Below are 20821 nucleotides of genomic sequence, written 5' to 3'. Positions count from 1 at the left end.
GTCCCTGACCCTGACCGCCCTCCCCCAACAAGGCACACCTTATTTCTAATGGCACATGGGCCCTTCTCCCCTGGAATAACCATGTATCACCACAAACCTCACAACATCTACAAGCATATTCCTGCCCAAACTCTTTCTCCCATTTCCTTCAGGGTCGCACATTTCTCTAGTGCCCTGGGTCACCTTGCCTTCTTCTTTCCCTTCCTTCTCTGAAATCCAAAATTAGTCATCATGACCTATTGACTACAAAATGGCTTTTAGTTTAGTTTCTTCCTCACTAATAAAACCACCAAAGTTACGTTCTTCATAATCTATCATCTACATTATTCCAATAACCTCCTCAAAGAGATCTTCTCCCATGCAGCTTTCTTTTTCCTATGTTATCACCACCACATTTATTTTTCTAATATGCCAACTGCATCAAGTTATCTTTTGGCCAAAGGTCCTACAACAATTCTGTGAAAAGTAAAATGCAAGGCTGATGAGTTAGAATGTTCACTCCATCAGGCAGCCCCATCTGACTCATCCAAACGTACAACCACCGCTGAGCCCACATGAATCCCGTAGGCTGACAACCCAAGTCCTTCCTACCACCCATGAAGATCTGACCTCTTCTCCTCATGTTTTCCAACCTAGAAAGCCTTCCCTACTTTTATCTGCTGATCTAAACATGCTTTTATCTTTTGTTTTGGAAGACTGACTAAGTCTCATCTACCTCAAAAGCTCTCTTGGAAAATTTTAAAGAAACACAAATATATATATATATATATGAAAATTCCCGAACAATTTATATAAACTGCAAGAATATACATAAGTATTGTCAGTAGTTATCTCTGGAGACTCAGACCTAGAAAACGTTATACTTACTAAGCCCTGTATGTCTACAAACTCAGAATTTTTTTATAAACATGCATATTCAGACAAAAAAAAATAATGGAAATTAACACATTCATCTTTCCATTTTCTAAATTGCTATAGCATTACAGCGTTGTCACTGGGTGATGTGTTACTTGAATTTTTAAAGATAGTTTCCCATAGTTAAATCTCGGAACCTGCGGGACTGAATTAGGTAGCTATCATATCCTTAATTCCTTACCTCTCCCCACCACCACCTCCTCAGTTCAAAACCACTGCGAGCCAGTGAACTATGCGTAAGTAGCCTGGCTTCCATAGTCTCTGATCCTGCACACCAATGACTCTCGACCTGTTTAATCCAGTTCACCCGTGAGAGTCAGCATCACGTGTGGCACAGGCTTCCACAGGCACAGGTGGCCATTAGATAAGATTCAGGTTATGAATAATTCCTTGTTACCTTATCCTTACCCCACCAACAAAACCTACTAAAATACAAGTGAGATAGACACTAGTAAGAGGACAGGTTTAATTCAGCTCTAATAAATTATACATTTTGATACTTTACTGTTAGTAAATTATGGCAAAACTCACAACTGACTCTGGTCAATGTGGTGTTTCCACTTCTGCCATCTATCTTTAAGGAGCTTTGCCTATAGTAAAATTCATACTGGCCATGGCCTCTGCATGACTCTATGAGGGAAAACAAAATAAGATTTGTCTGATCCCTTCCAGAGCTTAAAAGAAAATTTTCCTTTCAGCCAGTGATTATGAAAATCTGGATTTTCTTATCACAGGACATTTAATTTTCTAACAGCCAAGAGTGGCTAGGGTCAGGAATTTAGAAGGTGAGGGAGAAAGATAAATAAAATTATTATGCACCTACTACTGCTAGCATGATACTAAATACCGTGCCACTATCAATGGCTTGGAGTGGGATGGGCACACTTTCCCACCACTAGGGCTACGTAATTGGTGTGAGGTAAGTTATGGGCACTGGGGTTTATATAAAAATGTGACTATGTTCTACTGTAGCAATTATGAGGTACTTTTTCTAGGCTATTTAGACTGACCCATAATCTTAGGACATTTCCATGGGAAACCCTTTCAGAGCACCATGAATCTAGAAATGAGATTTGGGAACAAAATCCACCCTATATTTAATTACTCTTTGCCTAAGTTTAATCATTCAAGGTTTTTGATTATTTACTTATAAGACAGAGTTGAAGGTTTGAGCTAACACACAGGACCGGATTGGATTGCCCAATCTGGCTCATGTGAAACAGTGATCTTACCTAGAATTAAGCATTACTAACTACTACAAGGATAGAGGCTATCAGATAATTCAGAGGAAGTAGAGAGAGGCTTGGGACGTGAAGGGCAGTTGGCAAGCCAGGTCCTTCCTGTGTTGAACAAGCAGCACTGGCCCAGAAGATGTGAAGGCTCTACTAGGTGAGGTTCACCAAGTTCCTCACATGCAGTGAGAGTTTATCTTATAAAACATCTCCATTTTATACCTCCAAACAACTGTACAGACTACATGACATTCTCCAAAGAGCCAGGCCTCACAGAGCCTGGGTTCTCTTTACTAGAGGGAATCCTTAGCCAGGAACAGGCTAAGAGCATTCCAGAGTTAAGACCTCTTTCTCCTAACAAATGTCGGTACATACCCTATTTACCCAAAGGTCCTGTCGACAAGGAGATTAGACCTGGGTCACTTGCCTTCTTTTCTTCCCCTCCCTTTCTCCCAAGGAAGTAAATGGATCTGCAGACCAGCTGCTTTCACCCCTTCCTCCCTGGGTTACTTAAGAACTTGGTGACAAAACGTAGCTTATTCTTACTTGCCCATTGCCTAGCTCTCCAGTATTAGAACTAAATCCAATCATTTCATCAAAACAGTTGAATCACAGAATCTCAGACTTATAGAACTTTAAAGACGATTTAGTATAAGCTCCGACCTAAAGCTTCTACTTATTATATCTATCTGCTTGAAGATATCTTATGGTAAAAAGAACCACTTTAAAAGGCTGTTGTTATAATCTATTCACTGGGAATGTCTCTTTTGTAAAACAGCAGTCTCCCCTACCTCTCTTTACCATCCCCATTGGTCCTAATTCCAACGTCTGAATTAAATCAGAGTAAGTCTACTTCCTCTTCCACTTAACAGTCCTTTCACATTTCCAAGGACATTTCAAAGCCATGTAGTTGTCCTACAACTTATCTTTTCTAAGCTGACCTCTCTGGGTCCTTCAGTTGTTTATCCCAGGGCAATAGCCACCTAATCTAATCTCCCCTCTACAGTTATCTGGCAGCTCGCCCCAGAACATATGCAATTTTAGAGACTCCAGATGCTGTGAGTATGGTCTAACTAGGAAACTGTAATTTGTTTGAACTGGATACTGTACCTCCCCTAATAGAGTAAACATTTAAAAACAGCTTTCTTTTTTAGCAGATGTGACGTGCTATTGGTACAACTACAATTGTGGTCATCTGCCACTTCCCAGTCATTCCTCTCTTTTTATACATTGTCAAGTCCAAGTGCAAAACTTGACATGCATCACTATTCGGTTCCATCTATTTGTTTCAGCTTATTATTCCAGCCTGAAACTTTAAAAAATGTAATACATCATCCAACATATTATTAGCTCCTCTTCCTAACCTTGCTTCAGTTAATTGATAAGCTTGCATATTTTAAACTTTATTTTATTGTGGTAAAACATACATAACACAAAATTTACCCTTTTAACCACTTTTAAGTGTACAGTTCAGTGGCATTAAGTACATTCATGTTGTTGTGCTGCTATCACCTATCCACCTCCAGAACTTCTTTATATTCCCAACTGAAACTCTTACCCATAAACAGTAACTTCCCAACACCCCCTTCATCCAGCCCCTATCTTATTTTCTGTCTCTAGGAATTTGACTACTTTAGTTACCTCATGTAAGAAGAATCATATAAGATTTCTTTTTAAAAAACCTAATTAAGAACAAAATATCGACTAGGGTGGACATGGCAATCCTCTTCGTTGACACCTATTTTATTATCACACATCAAGTCCAATACATGAACTGTTTTCTTTCCTGGTTATTAAAGGGAAATAGGTTTCAAAAAATCAGGCCAGCTTAGAGAAAGAAAGGGACACAGCTCTGCTAAGGTAATCCCACTATGCATATCTGAGGAGATGCTCTGTGCCCACAAAAGAGCATGAAGCAGTAAACACAGAACCAGGAAGAAAGAGAAGAATTCCTCCTTACCGAAACTGAGGAAGGCCTTAGAGGAGGTTTGTTATGTTCGTGAAATACGGGAAAGAAATGCTCACATCAGGTATTCTATATTAAAAATGAAATACTGAAACAAATTCCAAAACCAAAAACACACATACCTATATGGAATATGTATCTTTACATATACACACACATAGAACACATATTTTATGAATAAAAAACTGAGCACTTAATATTTTTACCATGGCTAATCCCTCAGTTAGTAGTAAAAGTAATAAACTAACTGTATCATAGCGCTTTTATATAGATTTGTATAAGCGAGCTATAGAAATACTAATAAAACAATTTCTAAGACTTACTTCTGCTAGTCTATCATTCATTACTGTATAAGAAAGCTATCAATCTTTTATTTCAGTAGGAAAAAAAGTTATCTAACATATTATACAACTTCTAAAAATATTTTTGTTTGATTTAAATACTTAAGGTGTCTTATTATATATAACTTTAGTGGGAAATAGAAATCACAAAGACCTTACTAGTGAATCTTGCTTTAGTGAGCTATATTAAGTACCTATTTTTAATACCTACCTAGTCTACAGAAAAGTTAATTTTTGAAATTTTGTTATCTTAAAATGTTGCTGTAACAGCCACTATAGTTACCTAAAATTTTTCTTTAAGGCTATCTTAATGGGAGAAAAAAAAGAAATACATTATTTAAGTGTAACTGAGAACATGCAACACTATTTAACTCACCTTAAAACAGTAGTTTTTCTTTTTTAACACTGTTAATGATAAAGTGTTAGTGAGTCGTGGCATTTGTTTCACAGCACTGTGGAAATTTTTGTTTAGACTAAACATAAGACCAGTATTTTTCTACTTCTTGTCTCCTGACGTAAATTACAACTTTACCTTATCTTACATAACGAATCTCATTTTTCAGTACCACTTCATACACAGTTGTTTGCAAAAGGTTTTTAAAACACAGATAACTGGGGTAAAATATTAAACAAAAATCAAAAATCTTCACCTTCAAAGTATCACAACTAATACTAATACCCTTAAATAAATGTAACAAGAGGCATTTGAAACCAAATTTTCTTCTTAAATTGCAGCAGAATGGTTTAATGATTAGATCTTAGGGTAGTGGAAAGATGCAGAAGAGTTGGCAAAGTAGGCAGAGACTCAGTGATTTTCTTGTCAAGTTTAAAAGTTTTCCAAATATACTATAACTCAGTATCTAAAGATGTGGTTTGATTGGGGAGAGGAGGGGATTCACAAGGAATACAGGAGAAAACTAACGTTATCCAAGATGTCAGAAAGGGAGAACAAAAGAGGATGGTTTATCCCTAAACATAGAACATTAACGCCTAAATGTGTCACTTCCTTTATGATAAGAGATTAACCTGTCATATTTTCCCTGATAATGAGTATCCTGCCCAAGGGATGAAAGCTGAATATCAAGAAAAAAGCTGTAGGATTTTTACCTTTCTATGTAGGCAGAAGAGAAGATTTCTTAAGCTCTAAATTATTCCATGAGATAATTTTAAAACTCCAGTAAATATATAAGAGAGAGGATCAAGACATTATATAACTTATTTACAACCTACAATACCCTAAGTTCAAAAGACTCTTACTTGGGGAAAAAAAAAAAAAAAAAAGGGCTTCTCTGGTGGCGCAGTGGTTGAGAGTCCGCCTGCCAATGCAGGGGACACGGGTTCATGCCCCGGTCCGGGAGGATCCCACATGCCGCGGAGCGGCTGGGCCCGTGAGCCATGGCCGCTGAGCCTGCGTGTCCGGAGCCTGTGCTCCGCAACGGGAGAGGCCACGGCAGTGAGAGGTCCGCATACCGCAAAAAAATTAAAAAAAAAAAAAAGACTTACTTTTGTTACGTCAGATAAGGTAAAGTTGTTATTTACATTCAACTATTCAGTAGGGCGTACATTTAAAACCTACAGGTAATTAGCCTCTATTCTTCACTTTAACTTTTAATTAGTTCCAGTTAGAAAATCTTTTAAGAAAAAAAGCTTACTACAAACAGCTTAAATAGTTGCAGAAGTATCAAGTCGAAGTGCTTTCCAAATGTCAGTTCTCATTGCGTAAGGGATAAGAATTTCAGAAAGTTTATACAAAATAATAATAGTAGTAGTACTTGCTGTTGGTATTTTGTTAGCCTTACTTAAAATGCACAAAGTAACCTGGGAATTCATTGCATGGGAAAAAATTTTCTTATATTCAAATAGTAAATGTAAGATCTATAAACGACATAGGATCTCTACATCTATAAATATTTATTTCATCAATTTTGTTTCTATTTTGTTTCCCTATGAATAGATTCACTTTAATTAGATAATTTTCTTTCATACCATTCATTTATTTCATACAATAGAACAAAGGAAGACATATCAAAAAAGCAACCATCTCTTGAAAAAATTGCAGTTGATTTTCTTATCAACTTTACTAAATAAGGCAGCAGTTAATTTCTTTTTTAAAAATCCAGCATTCACTTCACTAACATTTTATAAGGGCATAAAAGTCCAAAGAGAAAACAGTATTCCTCTCACATAATGAAATATTCACCTTGCCATTCCATGCACAGCAGCCATTTGCCAGGCCTGTGACTTCAGTGGCCGAGAGAGAACAGCAGTTCTTACTAGTCACATTTACAAATGCATGTAAATGACCTGTTATCTTTCACCAGCTTATATTCTTTTCATAGCACAATGATTATTTGTGACTCATGTTTAGAGACCATACTTCTAACCTGCAGCAGGATATTAAACTCACACGAGTACCCACACACATTCTTCCCTGAGTCAACCAATATTTTGTTAGTCAGTTTCCACGTCTCTTTAGCAAAAGTGTTCAGGAAACAAAGTGCATGTATTGCAACTATCTAAGACCTGTAAAAGGTAGAAGTCTATATGTTATAACTACCTATAATGTATTAAAATCTAAAAAGGAAGACAAGGAAATAAACAGTAGGAAATGCCAGTAAAAACAGCCTATTGCTTCAGAAGAATAAAGCGATTATGGATCCCTACTGGGATCCTATAAATACCTACTTATTTATAATATTAAAACCAGCATAGTTTTTAAAACATTTACATTAATTATTTAGACTTATAACTTTAAATGGGTGATATAAAGAGATGCTTCTTGCAGAAATAATGTAATCTGCTGTATTCTTGCAGAAATAATGTAATCTGATGTCTTATTCACCAGCTATCCTTGTGTGGGGCAATATAAAGAAAAATAGAAGAATATTATTAATACACATTTGTATGAGTTTTTTAAAAGCCCTCAAAATCGTCACAAATGTCCAGTAATATACAGATTTTAGTAATACCAAATAAGAAAAAAAAAAGCCAGTGGTTACATTTATGTTTTAAAACAGGAAAAACATGGAATGGTATACCACATGTATTACATAAAATTTATACTATTCGAGTTTACATACGTCTATTATTTCCCAGTATCTATCTTGGGTTTGGTGGTCTATCTAGGTTGAAAAATAATTGATTGAGGAGAAACCTAACAAAGATGCAAGGGATATAAAATTGCTAATTTACAAATGTATAATGTATTAAAATAATGTTAGAAATAAAAGTTAATATGCACTAGTGCCCCAGATTTGCTGGATCCTCTATTAGCTCAGTCTGGAAGTTCTGATGAAGCCTCTGAACAAGACTCCCCCCTCCCCTCCCCCTCCCCCCCTGCTCTAGCGTACTCAAGTGTAACTATGCTTGTACGTGGAATGGTATATGAAATTAAACAGAAAAGAGATACTTCAGCTGGTTATACAGGAATCTACATCTAGCTCCGGCTGATAAAACATACATGCATCTAGAAAGACAGACAAATATCAGTAGCCACATAATCCTAAAGGTTTTGAGTGAACATTCAGGAAATTGGGGTCATCTGACTTTCTCAAAGTGTGTGAATCCAAATAGACGCACTAATACAAATGCGTAAGTAAAGTTATTATTTTTGTTAATACACAGGATAACATCACAAGAGTGATTCCTGAATGCATTTGGGGTTGATCTTTATAAATTAAGAATTGTATGTTTAGATTTATCTTCACCCTTGAGTCGTTACTCCCAATCTTGTCTGCTTGTCAGACCACTGTAAATCCTGGCACTCACCAGTACAAAGTAGTATGCATACAGCGCTGTACAATGGTGAATTATAAAATACTTGTCACCAATCACTTTCCAATACCAAATGAGAATCAACAAATCTGTAACAAGGAAAAATAAGATATTACACAGGAAGAAAGCTTCATTGTTTTTCAAGTGTATTTAACTTTCTCCTGACATCACATCACAGTCCACTCTGAGCCCACAGCACTCGTCTCGTACATCAGGAGCTCAACTACCCCTTTTACCACGAAGTATGTGCTTCCAGATAACTGTCTCCCCTACACTACTGGGACTTCTCTAGGAAGAGGACCAAGTGTGGGCATCCAGCACAGTGCCAGGCGTATAGCTATGTAATGTAACGTATTTGTTGAAAGTATAAACAAATTAACTTGTTACAAGTGTTAAATAAAATGAAAATATTACAGAATAAAAATAATTTTAAAATAAGGCTAAATTACTGATTTTTGTCACTATAATAACTCAATCGGATAAGACGATCTCAGAAAAGGTATAAAACGACTAACTCGTGTATAACACAAATTCAGCAAAAAAATTTTAAAGTTAACATAGAATGTGGTTAAATATCAAAATAGCAAAAAAAAAAAAAAAACCCAAACACGAAGAACTATAACTATTAAAAAGATATCTTAAAAAAGAGCTCAAGGCATCCATTTTTCTTTAAATTCTAAATCAATACCACAATTCAGAAAATTGTTTCATTTAATAAAACAGAAACATCTCAAACTGTGAACACAAGTATTTTCTTTACCAAATGGTTAAACATGAAATTTAAACCTGGAAACAAATGGCAATCATGGATGGAAACCAGAGTCTGATTCAGGTTTTGTGGGTTTGGAGCTTATAGCATGAGGAGCTTCTTTTATAAAAAATAAAAATTACTAATACAAAACTAGATGTGAATATATATAAAGGTAAAAGAAATCATCAGATTATAAATTTTAAGGAGAGGAAAAAATACCACAAATGTGGAAATCAAGAAAATTTAAAACTATTAGTAATTAACTGCCTGATATGCTTCTCTAGATACATTTTTCCTATATTTGGCTGTATATTCTTTGGTCACCAATTTATATGATAATGATCTTATAATATTTTCTATAGAGAGAATAAAAGAATTCACCTTTCATTCAGCTTGGTTTAGAAAGTTTGTTTCAGTTCATAACTTATTTTTAAGTGTTTTGAATTATTACCTTATTTGAGAAAATCTTTATCAAGTTTCTTTCATACAAGATTTCCTGGGTAGTAACTACTCTCTGAATTGACAATACTCATTAACCAGTGTATGAGGCATATTATAAATTTTGTGTTAACCTTGTCAATGACAGCATTTTGTGCCAAAGAGCAAATCTTTTCCCAATATGTCCACAAGATACACTCTTCTTTTAATTGGGCCGTTGAATAATCCAATAGCCTATTCATTATTTCTATCCCAAATGTATCTTTTCCTCTTAATAAATTACTGTGTTTTAGTTTAATCTAATTTTTTTTTTACAATTCACTTCTTGATGGCAGAAAATTTTCTACCGAGTCCATCACTCATCTTTATCACTTTTGTTTCATAGTCCATTATTTTTATTTGGATTTTCTTTCAGCTGTTTATTAAATTTGAAAATTACAAAATAGGGTTCCTTGCATAAATGTCCAAATCAGAGATCTCTTATTTCTCGTTTTATTGAGACAGTCCAAAATGTCTTTTCAAAGAGCAGTTTAAATGGCATATTCTCAACTTCCCCTCTCTCTCGTTGTGTAAAAGGTTATTCCAACCTCATCCAACATGAGAGAAAATATGACAGAGGGAAATATGAAGTAGAAAGAGTCCATGATCTTAACTGATTATGACTAAAATACCTTACTTTTGCAAGTCTTACCAAAACGATACAAAACCATGACCATGGGAGCACATTTCAAGGGCCCTTGCAAGTGAGGACCCTGAGGCTTAAACTTCCTTAGCGTCATGGTAATTGCACCTGAGCAACTCTTTAGTCCAAAAAGGAACCATCACTAGTAAAAAAAAAAAAAAAAAAAATCCAGGCCTAACTGAGGCCCCACTCTGCAGCTCTGATCTTTGAGAACCAGAGAGCCAACATGAAAAATGTTTCATGTTCTACCATTACAGCAGATATTTTTTTCCCTCAGTATGGATCCTAAAAGTTGCTTCTTAAATAAATAAACCAAAAGCATAGACTATGTATGTATTCTTTGCATAATTCCATAAGTAGTCTAAAAAGAAACAGACAGTGAACAACATATCACATACCAGAAATGAGGTAGCCTGAAGCAATAGCAATATTCACTTTCACAAGAGATGGATCACCCCTATAAATATTAAAAAACAGGTTCCTTTTTTTAGCACATGGTTATAGATGACAGCTACTTTTTTTTCTATTGAGATTTAAATATAATTTAAATGTTCTCTATAGGTGCTCAAATGGTAACTTGTCATTTGCACAAGGTACTGTGTTAGCTATAATGCTTCAAACTGCAATAATCATAATTGCTTATACTTAAGCCCAAAGTTTTATGAAAATAATATTACCAAAAGACAACATTTTATAAGTGTGTTCTCATATGATTTGTTTGTGAAAGGACTCAAATGGAATTCCAGATGCTGGTCGTTGTTGTTTTGATTCCTTATTCTGAATCAGAGACTCAAATAGCCTCAAGAAATCATCTAGCCTGCCCCTGATTTAGAGGCACTATACTGTTACCCTCACTTTACTGAGGACTGGAGAGATTTGCCTGTTATCACAAGTTAGAAATTGATCGGAACAGAACAATTTAATCCTGCTGTTTCGACCCTTACACATATCAAGATCCTACACTTTGGCCCTGCTCATGCTCTTGGCTCCAAGAAACAGATACAAATGATCAGTCCTTTATCTGACTTTTAATGTGAACTACTGGTAAAATGAACATAAAATAAAACTGACAACAGGTAAACTACAAGTGGAAATATTTAGTAGAAGTCACGTCTTCTTTACAAATTTTGATCTGTAAATATGATCCAGGAAAATTGGACCTGGAATAAGTTATGGTATCTAAGAAAATGTTAAAATATCAAAAAATATAATAGGTAAAAATTTGATAAGGACAAATTGGTCAACGAATCAAATCTTTGTTATAAAATTTACTTCCCAAAACAACTGGTTCTGTTGACAATCATGTGGGTAAAATAAAAATATGAAAAAAAAGTAGCAATTGTTTAGGTAGAGCACATTAAAACTTGGTCAAGGAATGAAATTCACTAAATTAATTCACTTTGAAAAATATCTTCTCAGTGAAAATGTATGAATACTGGTATAACTCTGACCAGCATAATTCCATATTTATGAATAAAAAACAACATCATTGCAGTCAAATAGAGATGGTCAAAAGACCTGGTCAAATTACCCCACATCCCTCAGAACCCACGTCTATCACATCCCTGTGCAGTGCTTTTTCAAAACACTCCCAATCCCTCAAACTAAACTGAACTAAGTCTTCTCATATAATGCCAGGAAGTACAGTTTGTAAAACTTCTTTCATTGGAATGACATTTAAATTCTTAAAAAAGAATCATCTTACAAATTATCGTGTTATGGCTAAACATAATTATTACTCGTGCTTCAAATCATCTCATGTGGTACTAAATTCCTCTCACATGGACATCTATAATTCTCATTTTCCTATCTTTGATATCAAATGATGGGTCAAACATAAATTTAAAGACTAAGTCTATCCTATCTATCTGACTATCCGATCTCAATAATAACTTATTTTTACTCAGAACAGTGTTCACAATAACTTGATTTCACTCACTAACACGGTATAAACGCTTACATAATAATCATATTCTCCCTGTTTTGGATAATAATTGCAATACTAATGCAAAATGCCCTCATTATTTGTATTAAATCTAAAATAAATCATTCTAATGCACCTTGCTGAAATATGTCTGAACACAAGCATTTTAACAAACCATACACCATCAATATGTTTTGTTTTAAAGTAAAGAGATGTTCTTATTAATAATTAAAATCAAAACATAAATCAAATTGACTATATTGGAAAGAAACAGCTTACCAAAGTGGATCAGCAATAGTAGCCTCATCAAACAAGAATATGTACAAGCCAATAACCCCAACCACCAAAGAATGACACGTAGACACTACCCTGCAATGAGATGAAATAGACACAAAGATTTTAGAATCTGTGCAATAAATTTTAACTAATTCTGGCAAGTCATTTAACACTCTGAAGAAGTTAAATGTGGAAGCATTTAAATATAGGATTGGAGTACATCTGAGAATATAATACAAAATTGCTATTTAGAAATCCAAGGGCCACAACTTTACTTTGGAATCAATAACAAGAAAGATGCCCAGGTCTACAATTTCCTGCTAGACAAATGATGAATCACTTATTGATTAAAGGGTCTAAAGCAGAAGCATATCTGATGAACCAGTTGACAGAGTTTTGTGCAAACAGATGGCATTTGGTAAGCACACTACCCTGCACCCTGCTCCATCCCCAGCAGCATCACTGCGGGATTAGTTCCTGCTCCAATCAGTTAGGAATGACTTCCAAATCTACTAGCCTTAACTCCATATAGCCTTAACTCCTTAACTCCATGAACTCCATATTCATGGATCAGAATTGGAATGGATCATGAAATGAAAATGTATTCCCTTGGAAATTTCAGTTTTAATACACACATTATTGTACTTGATTCTTGTAACAAATCTGTGAGAAAGCTAAGGTGGCTATTATTAGTGTCTCATCATTATTATGAAATCACTTCTAAATAGAAAAATGGAGGACCATGAATTTTTTCAGAAAAAATCTGTTTTTAAAAGAAATGCCCAAGTGAAAACAAAATGTTCACATGATCCACGTGGCATTTTCTTTATAGAAGGAATAACTTTTAGTTGAAAAACATCAGTTTCTATGAACATATCTTGCTAAAAATTTAATGACTTAACCAATATGCAAGTTCTATGATATCCTACTCAAAGAACTGTATACAGGATACTATATGCTTACTCACATAATGAAAAAGTTTATGAGTAATGAAGTTTCTCTTCTCTTCATTAGAACAAAGGATGAGAGGAATAGCAAAGTTTTCTCTTTAGAAATTAATTGGTATGCAATGAATCTCTCTACAATATGACCCAAATCTTTAAAAGTAAGTGAAATATATCAACCAATACAAAGTTTGATATTAAAAAGTCTCATTGTAACTTGAAAAATCAATATACTTGATCTAATATATGATGTGGTCCTAAGTAAACATATCAAATTAAATCAAATCATATTTTAAATGCTCAAAGAGTCTCACTAATTTAAAGGCACTGAGTCCTTTGTAATACCAAAATACATTTTGAAGTGTGATAATTAACCCAATTAACCTGGTTTACAAGTCTGGAATTTTCACGCCAAGCACACCTGTGTTCCATTTGAACATAGCAAGATAAAAATGTAAGTTCCTTGATCTCAAGTAAAACATGCCATCTAAATAATCAGACAACCAGCTTTCTGTTGCCATTCAAAAATTCTATTAAAGGAAAAAGCATAACCTTTTACTAACCTGTTGGCTTAGTAACCTTCTACCAAAAAGTTTCCTTTTGGAAAATATCTGAATTTTTGCTCCTGATACTCAGGCCTCAAATTCCCTACTCTGTTGAGATGCTATATGGTAAAAGGGAAGAATTACAAGCCCTCAGCTGATGGAAATGGCATATAATGCACGAGAGAAAAGTTACATGTTACTTGGATCAAATAGCTCCCACTATAATGAAGAGGAGAAACAAACACCCTGTGCTTACATGCTATTCTGTATTAAAAGTCTATACATTCAGAAACTTCTGTTAGTGAAAATTTCATATTTCATTCTTTAAAATCAGATTCCTGGCAAAGCATAATGTATATTCCTCAGGGTCTTTAAAAAAACACCAAGATAAAATATTTCAATTTTGTTTAAAGAAGGTTAAAAAGGAATGTTTGTTGGTTTCTTTTTTTTTAAGGAAGTAATGACAATTTTAGAATAGCACTTTAAAATTACTGATGTAATCACTCGCAAGTAGTATGAGTATTACCAACAGAAGTTACATAGCTCAATCAGACAAAAGGGTTATATTTTGAAGAAGCAGATTTAAAAATTAGGAATATTTCAGCACAACAAGGACTTTCCATGCCATAGGAAAGCAAGTGGAAATAAGAAATTTATTTAATTATATAATGTTAATAACATCTATAAGCATGTATGTTTGCAGAAAAAGTAACAATTAAGTATAAGATTTTCTCACTTATTAATTCAACTGTTACTCTCAGGTGTGAATTTTCTGGAGCGCTTTTCTGCCTTCTGTCCTTTTACTACTAGACTATTTGAGCCACTCATCGTTCAGAGACTCTTTCCTGATTACTAGAGAGAATTAATGTGGGTTGTGTTGATCTGTCTAAGACTGGAATCTGGATTTCAAGACATATATGTGTATTCAAAAAGCAGCCAACTGTTTTTCCTTCTTTGCACTCTCCACCTCACAGTTTAAGTCCCATGTAAAGCAAGCTGGAGTGGGAAACAGGAGTAAATTTGAGAGAAAATAGCATAGCATAATAGTATTTGAATAGCATAATGAATCATATAATCCCAGACTCCTTTTTCAAATGGGAACTCAGTTTCCCAAATGGTGATTCCATGTCTCATAGAATGGCAGTGATAATAAGACTGAATAATGCAAAGTATTTCTCAATTGCATCATTTCATTTCATTTTTACCTTTGCTTCTATCTATCTGTACCCTCCCTGTTTCTTTGGCTTGCAGCTCGCCAAGATTCAAATGCCTTTACCTACCTTAACCATGTTGAAATGGAAATGAAAACAGTTCAAAATTTAGTCGTAGAAAATGAATGTCCCCCTCCATATCCCTTTCCTTCTCTTTCCCAACTATTCTATCTTCATGTTAGAAATGGTTTTACAAAATAGTGGTTAGTATCTTTTGTATCCCACATTTGAACAATACTTTTGTGCTATTGTTTAGACAAAAGAATCATACCTCTTACTTTTCAAAAATATGTGGAGAAATAATTCTCACTCTTGGGAAGAAGAGCTATAACATGCATGAACCAGACAAATCAGTGTAAGGTGCAGAAGAAAACAACTAGTCTTCTTCACAGTCTGAGTTACAAAAGTGAATGCCTGTAAAACAATTTGGCTCAAATAGATAGGGCATTTCAGGTCACATATGACCATTCTCAAATAAATAGACTTTGGCAGAAGTTTTTAATTCCGAAAGGAAATTTCAATGAAAAAATAATTATAGCAATTTTGGAGATCTGCTGAGTTCATTTTATAGTTAGCATTAACTTCAACAATAAACAGTATCCCATAGCTGCTCTAATCCACTGAGGTTTGCAAATGCACAGAGGTGTTTGGGCATCTGAAATGCTCTAAAGCAAGTGAAGCAGTCATCAGAGTCCGTCTGTGTTTGAAACCTTGTGAGAGATTAATGAGTTGCACATACACAAAAAATTCGCAAACCAACTAATTAAAACTCTGGCAGGTTTCTATATCCTTAGATGTCTTATTCGTTTTCCATTTACTCTTTTGTTTAAAAGATCTAAAAAGCAATTTTTACTTTAGAATTACATAACAGAAGAACAGATTCTGGAGGGCTATGAATTAAAATGAAAAGTTCATTAAAAGAGAGACATGTGCTAACCGTGCACCAGGTTCTTCGGTGTGTAGTGTTTAACTGTCCCAGGTTGGGCTAAGCCAGCCTGATACTATATATAGGCTACTCACAGCCCCAACTAATGTTACTTCTGTTACCATTTCCAAAGAACATGTGTTTGTTATCATAAATATTTCAGAGGAGAATGCAAAACAGTGCCTTCCACCACAGTCTGCCAGAGTCTACTTAACACTTCCCTAGACAGTTAAATAAATTTTTCCTAACATCTTTCAGAATAAGAATTGAAAATTTTTTCTTGTATGAGATCTATCTACTTGTCTTTCCTTTTATTCCTAATGTCAAATAAAAAAATTTGACCTAAGATTTTGTTAGATCCTAAATGAAAAAGACTTTTTGGAAATATTTTAAATGCATAATTTTATTTCAAAAGACTAGGTATTTTTTAATCAGTCATTTACATTTCGTATGCTTTACCTTGAGTTCCATTCAATCTTCTTTTCGAAGTTGAGATTATTAAAACCTGGAGAAACTTTTGCTGAAAACCAATAACTTACAAAGTGGAAAAGAAGCTGAAAGGTGAAAAAGCTGGTAAAACCAGCGCTGATGACCACTATGGTGTTGGTATCCATACTTCTTCAACCTGTTAAGAGAAATGTTGGCTATAAAATCCTTTAAATTGCTCATAATACACCTAAATTAATTTTTAATTTAAAAAGAGTATGTGGTTGTATTTTTAGTGATTTATTTTAATTTCGCACAAATGTAAGAATACAAGGAAACAATATGAATTTTAAGACTTTACCAGCTATCTGTCATGTATCTCATATTTGTACTTAAAAGAGGGGAAGATCTATTATCTTAATGATTTCAATATTATAAATGTCAGGAGACAAATTTAACATCATGATACTCAAAATTACCTAAGTCTAGAGTTTACCACTAAGAGGGAATTTCAAGTACTATAACTGAAGGTATTCTTTTAGTAATATTTTTAATTAAACTAAGGACAAATCACCTGATTTCTCTATGCCTCAATTTTCTCATCTATAAAAGAAAGTTGGTTAGATAATTTCTAAGAAACAATTAAGCCAAAATAAGAATAGAACTAACATTATCTGCTATAGCAAAACAAAAACAAATTATATAAGAAAAAAATAATTGTACAGTGTGACAAACATTTAAAGTTTAAGGAGAATAATACCATCTTGGAAATAATCATACCACTGTTACTGCTTAAATTAGTATTTAACTTTTTTTTTTTTTTTTTTTTAGTATTTAACTTTAAAAAAATATTTTGCAATCACAGATATCCTTGAACCAAAAATCCTCCATGGATTTTTATCTCTAAAAGAAAACATTTTTATAAAAGAGCTCCAAGTTTTAAGGATAGCGTTAGCGCAAAGAATGGTAATATGCATATATACACATTCAAAGTATGTTTTCTATCTCATTGAGCTAAACTTTATCTGGCTTCTAAAAATCTTAGGAACATTCAGACCAAAAAAAAAAAAAAGACACTGAAGCATTTGCTCATATCCAGCAAATACAGCATTTCTACGGCTCCATCTTTTTTTTTTTTTTTTACGGCTCCATCTTTGATAGAGCTGACCCTCAAATGAAAAGGAAATGAATCAATACATATTTCCAGCTGCCTAATGTGAAGAAATAAAGTCACCTACTGAAGCCAATTCACTAGAGAAAAACCACATCATTGACTGCACTAGCAATAACCCCACTTCATTCCCTTCCAACCAGGATATCATAATAAGAATCAGTCTCCCACAGGGCCTCTTCTGACAGAATTCATGTGTCTGTAATGAATTCTTTCCTCATTCTTTTTTTCTGGTGTGTGTGCACAGTAAAAATATTGATATCACAATTCTTCTCTGTGAGATTCCATTAACTTTATTGCTCATTTAATTGTTTTTAATTCAACATGTGTTTATTGGGCATTACAAAATTTAATTTTAACCTATCTTGGTCTTTTAACCTAGGTTTAATATTAACAAAATAATACATAAAAGTAAGTTTTATACATAAATTAAACATCACTGTAGTTTGCTAAGTGAGATGTAAAAAGGAAAATGTTTTTCTAAGATTAAGCAAATAAGGATCTGCATGCCAGGTGGGCAGATAAACAAAGACAATGAAACCAGTAACCAGTAGTGAGTGGAGAATCTAATCTTAAATGTGAGGGTGATTTGTCCTGAAGGGTTCTGTGTGTTCCCTGGAGGTTACGGAGGGTGGCTAGGCAAGAGCTGCTTATTTACCTCAGTTAAAATTCAATGTATACAATGAGTATTTATTTCATGAATGTTTGCTAAAAGTTATGTTATAAAACATAGTAGGTATCATGCAACATTATCCATTTTATGAATTGTTAATTTAAGCAATACATTAAAAAATCAAACAATTCACTATTAAATTCCTCATTCCTAAAAAAATTTAGTTTTTATTAAGTCTTTGTTATACTGGGTATCTTATATTTTCAACGGACTTTCAGTTAACTAGAGTTTGGGGGGTACATGTTGAGAATCTCTCTTTGCAAAAATGTTCCATTTAAAACTAAAAAGCTCCACATACTCAAGTTATGGCTTCCCTTAAAGGCTCAACAGACAGAAGCTAATTAAATTGTTCTACTCCCAGCTTTGCTTCATATTAAACAGCTGCTTGCTTCATCAGTCATGCCAAGTCAGGGACTAATCTAAGGAATTAAAAAAAAATTTTCCCAGAAAACCAAAGCTTCCGGTAGGAAGCAACTGCCCCTGTTCATTCACTGAATCAGGCAAGAAAATGGTGAAAATGGATAAAAACAAATAATGCTCATTACTGACACAAATTAAGGGCCTTTTAGAGTTTAGTGATTATTAAGTAGAGGAATACACAGTAAAAGTAGAAAAGTATTAGACTTGGTTCATACACCTCTACATATGGCTAGTAGCTGGCAGAAGGCTTGGATACTATCCTAGAACACAGCAGCCAGAACAGAAGTGGGAAATATTTCTGTGCCAATTTACAAGGGGAGTGTCTAGACATGAAATTTAATTAGCCCATCCTGATTCCCAGGAATTATGGACACCAAAGAAACTCTTCCAGAGGCTTCCTGAATACAAAGGATGTTTGTACTTTCCCCCACAAGATGGTTTCCATAAACTTTAATTCAAGTTGGTTTCTTGGTAGAGAAAACCATGAAAAGGTTTGAAGGATGCCTCTTAACCACCAGCTTGTGAGGGCCCTTCTCCAGGAGGACTCCCAGAAGGAGGACCACTGGAAACAGCCCAGCCAGACTGATTCAGTCTTTACTTCAGCCAACAGTTCACCCAATAACCTGTCATGAGTCTGCCACATACCAGGCACTGTGCTGGGACTCAGAATACAAAATGGGAGACATGCTCATGGGCTAGTAAGGAAGCAAGAAACTGATCACTCCCACATAAAGTGGTAAATTCATGGTGCTAAGGGGGGGCACTCCCTGCTTTCCTGGGAATAAATACCCAGCAGAGAAGACGTCTAAACATTGAGGAGATATCTGAAGGTACTCAAGCTAAACCAAGAGAACATCTTCTCATCTATTAAAATCCCAACAAGATGCTTTAAGGTTGAAACCCCTAAAGATTCAGTTCCACCAGGTGACTCTAGAAATACTGACCTGGGAATACAACCTTTACTCTCATTTCCCCATGTTCATTATCTCCTTGTAGCACAAGGGATTTCTTAGGGAGTGTGTTGGAATCACCAATGTCACCTCCAATCATCAATACACATACACAACCTTCACGTTCTGATACAACTTCCAGGGAAGAACCACTGCTGTACCGATTAGCAGTAAAAATCCTTAAATACAGGGGGAAAAGGTCTTATGTGGTTGTCAAGGAAGGGGGAGCTAGGAAGAATGCCCTACACATGCTTAGCAGTCCTTTTCCCATCCCTTTCCTTTTTCCCACATTGACTCCAAATATTCATTGCTCTCAAATCTCCAGTTCTCCCTGTCTTACAATAGATGAGGTTTCTTCCCATTTCACCAAAAAATGGAGGCCATCAAGCATAAACTCCTGATGATGGCAATGTTACTACCTCCCCTCGCCCCAATCCAGAATCTTTCTCTGCACATTATAGGCTCTGCTGGGGTGTATGCCCCACACATTCAACATGGTGTACATTGTGTGCAACCAAACCCCACCATCTCCCAATGTACCAGTCCTGGATGGTCAGCTACCCTCTGGGTGGCTGCATAAAGGCATCCTGGAGGCCCACACGCTCTACATGACCCAAGCTGAACTTAACCCCAAACCAGTCCTCCCCCCAGGGTTCCATATCTCAGAGGATGACACTATCACCCGCAAACACCTCCTCACCTTTAATCTAGAACAGCTCAGTCATCCTGGTCTCCTTCCTATTTCCTACTCACATAATTAACTGACTGCCAAATCCTTGTAGATTGAAGAATACCAAATGAAGAACAACTTGATTCCAGGAAAGTTCTGAAAGTTTCTCATGAGATCCTTATTAATAACACAAAGAAATGTGGCCGGATAACAAAATTAGGTAAATCTAGAGTTAGCTGAAAAACTAGAACCAGCATTTAGATCAATGATCTGAAAGAGACTTGAGAAATATCTCCTGCGATATCCCATAAGGTTCTCTCTTTTTGGTCTCTTTCAGTAATATTTTTACAAATATTTATATGTTTACTCAATCTGCATATAACAAAGAGCTGGGAAAGATAGCTAATATAATCAGTTAACAGAATCAGGTTTCAAAATGATCTTCAGAAGCTAAAATAATGAATCCCAATCAGAAAGATAAAAACCTGAATAAATTTTTAAAAGGCAATACCCAAGTATAGGACTTAGCATAATAGCTATATAACACATGCACATGCGCGCGCGCGCACACACACACACACACACGT

At 34.9% G+C, this 20821-nt stretch overlaps 1 protein-coding gene across 4 annotated transcripts in view; it reads right to left on the bottom strand.

Moving 5' to 3' along the window:
• The window catches only part of TLCD4 (TLC domain containing 4), a 104904-nt gene that overhangs the window by 26461 nt on the left and 57622 nt on the right, over positions 1 to 20821 (bottom strand). For all 4 annotated transcript variants that reach the window (XM_067726976.1, XM_067726978.1, XM_067726977.1 and 1 more), the window contains 4 exons: positions 16384 to 16549; positions 12303 to 12392; positions 10498 to 10556; positions 8223 to 8317 (listed from right to left, as the gene is read on the bottom strand). In XM_067726976.1, the coding sequence (XP_067583077.1) occupies positions 8223 to 8317; positions 10498 to 10556; positions 12303 to 12392; positions 16384 to 16538 (399 nt within the window). In that variant the 5' untranslated portion in view covers positions 16539 to 16549. The remainder of the gene's footprint in view (positions 1 to 8222; positions 8318 to 10497; positions 10557 to 12302; positions 12393 to 16383; positions 16550 to 20821) is intronic.

Source organism: Pseudorca crassidens, chromosome 2 (assembly GCF_039906515.1).
Source record: "Pseudorca crassidens isolate mPseCra1 chromosome 2, mPseCra1.hap1, whole genome shotgun sequence".
Lineage (NCBI taxonomy): Eukaryota > Metazoa > Chordata > Mammalia > Artiodactyla > Delphinidae > Pseudorca > Pseudorca crassidens.
The sequence above is the reverse complement of the archived record's forward strand: the minus strand, read 5'-3'. Positions and strand labels throughout refer to the sequence as shown.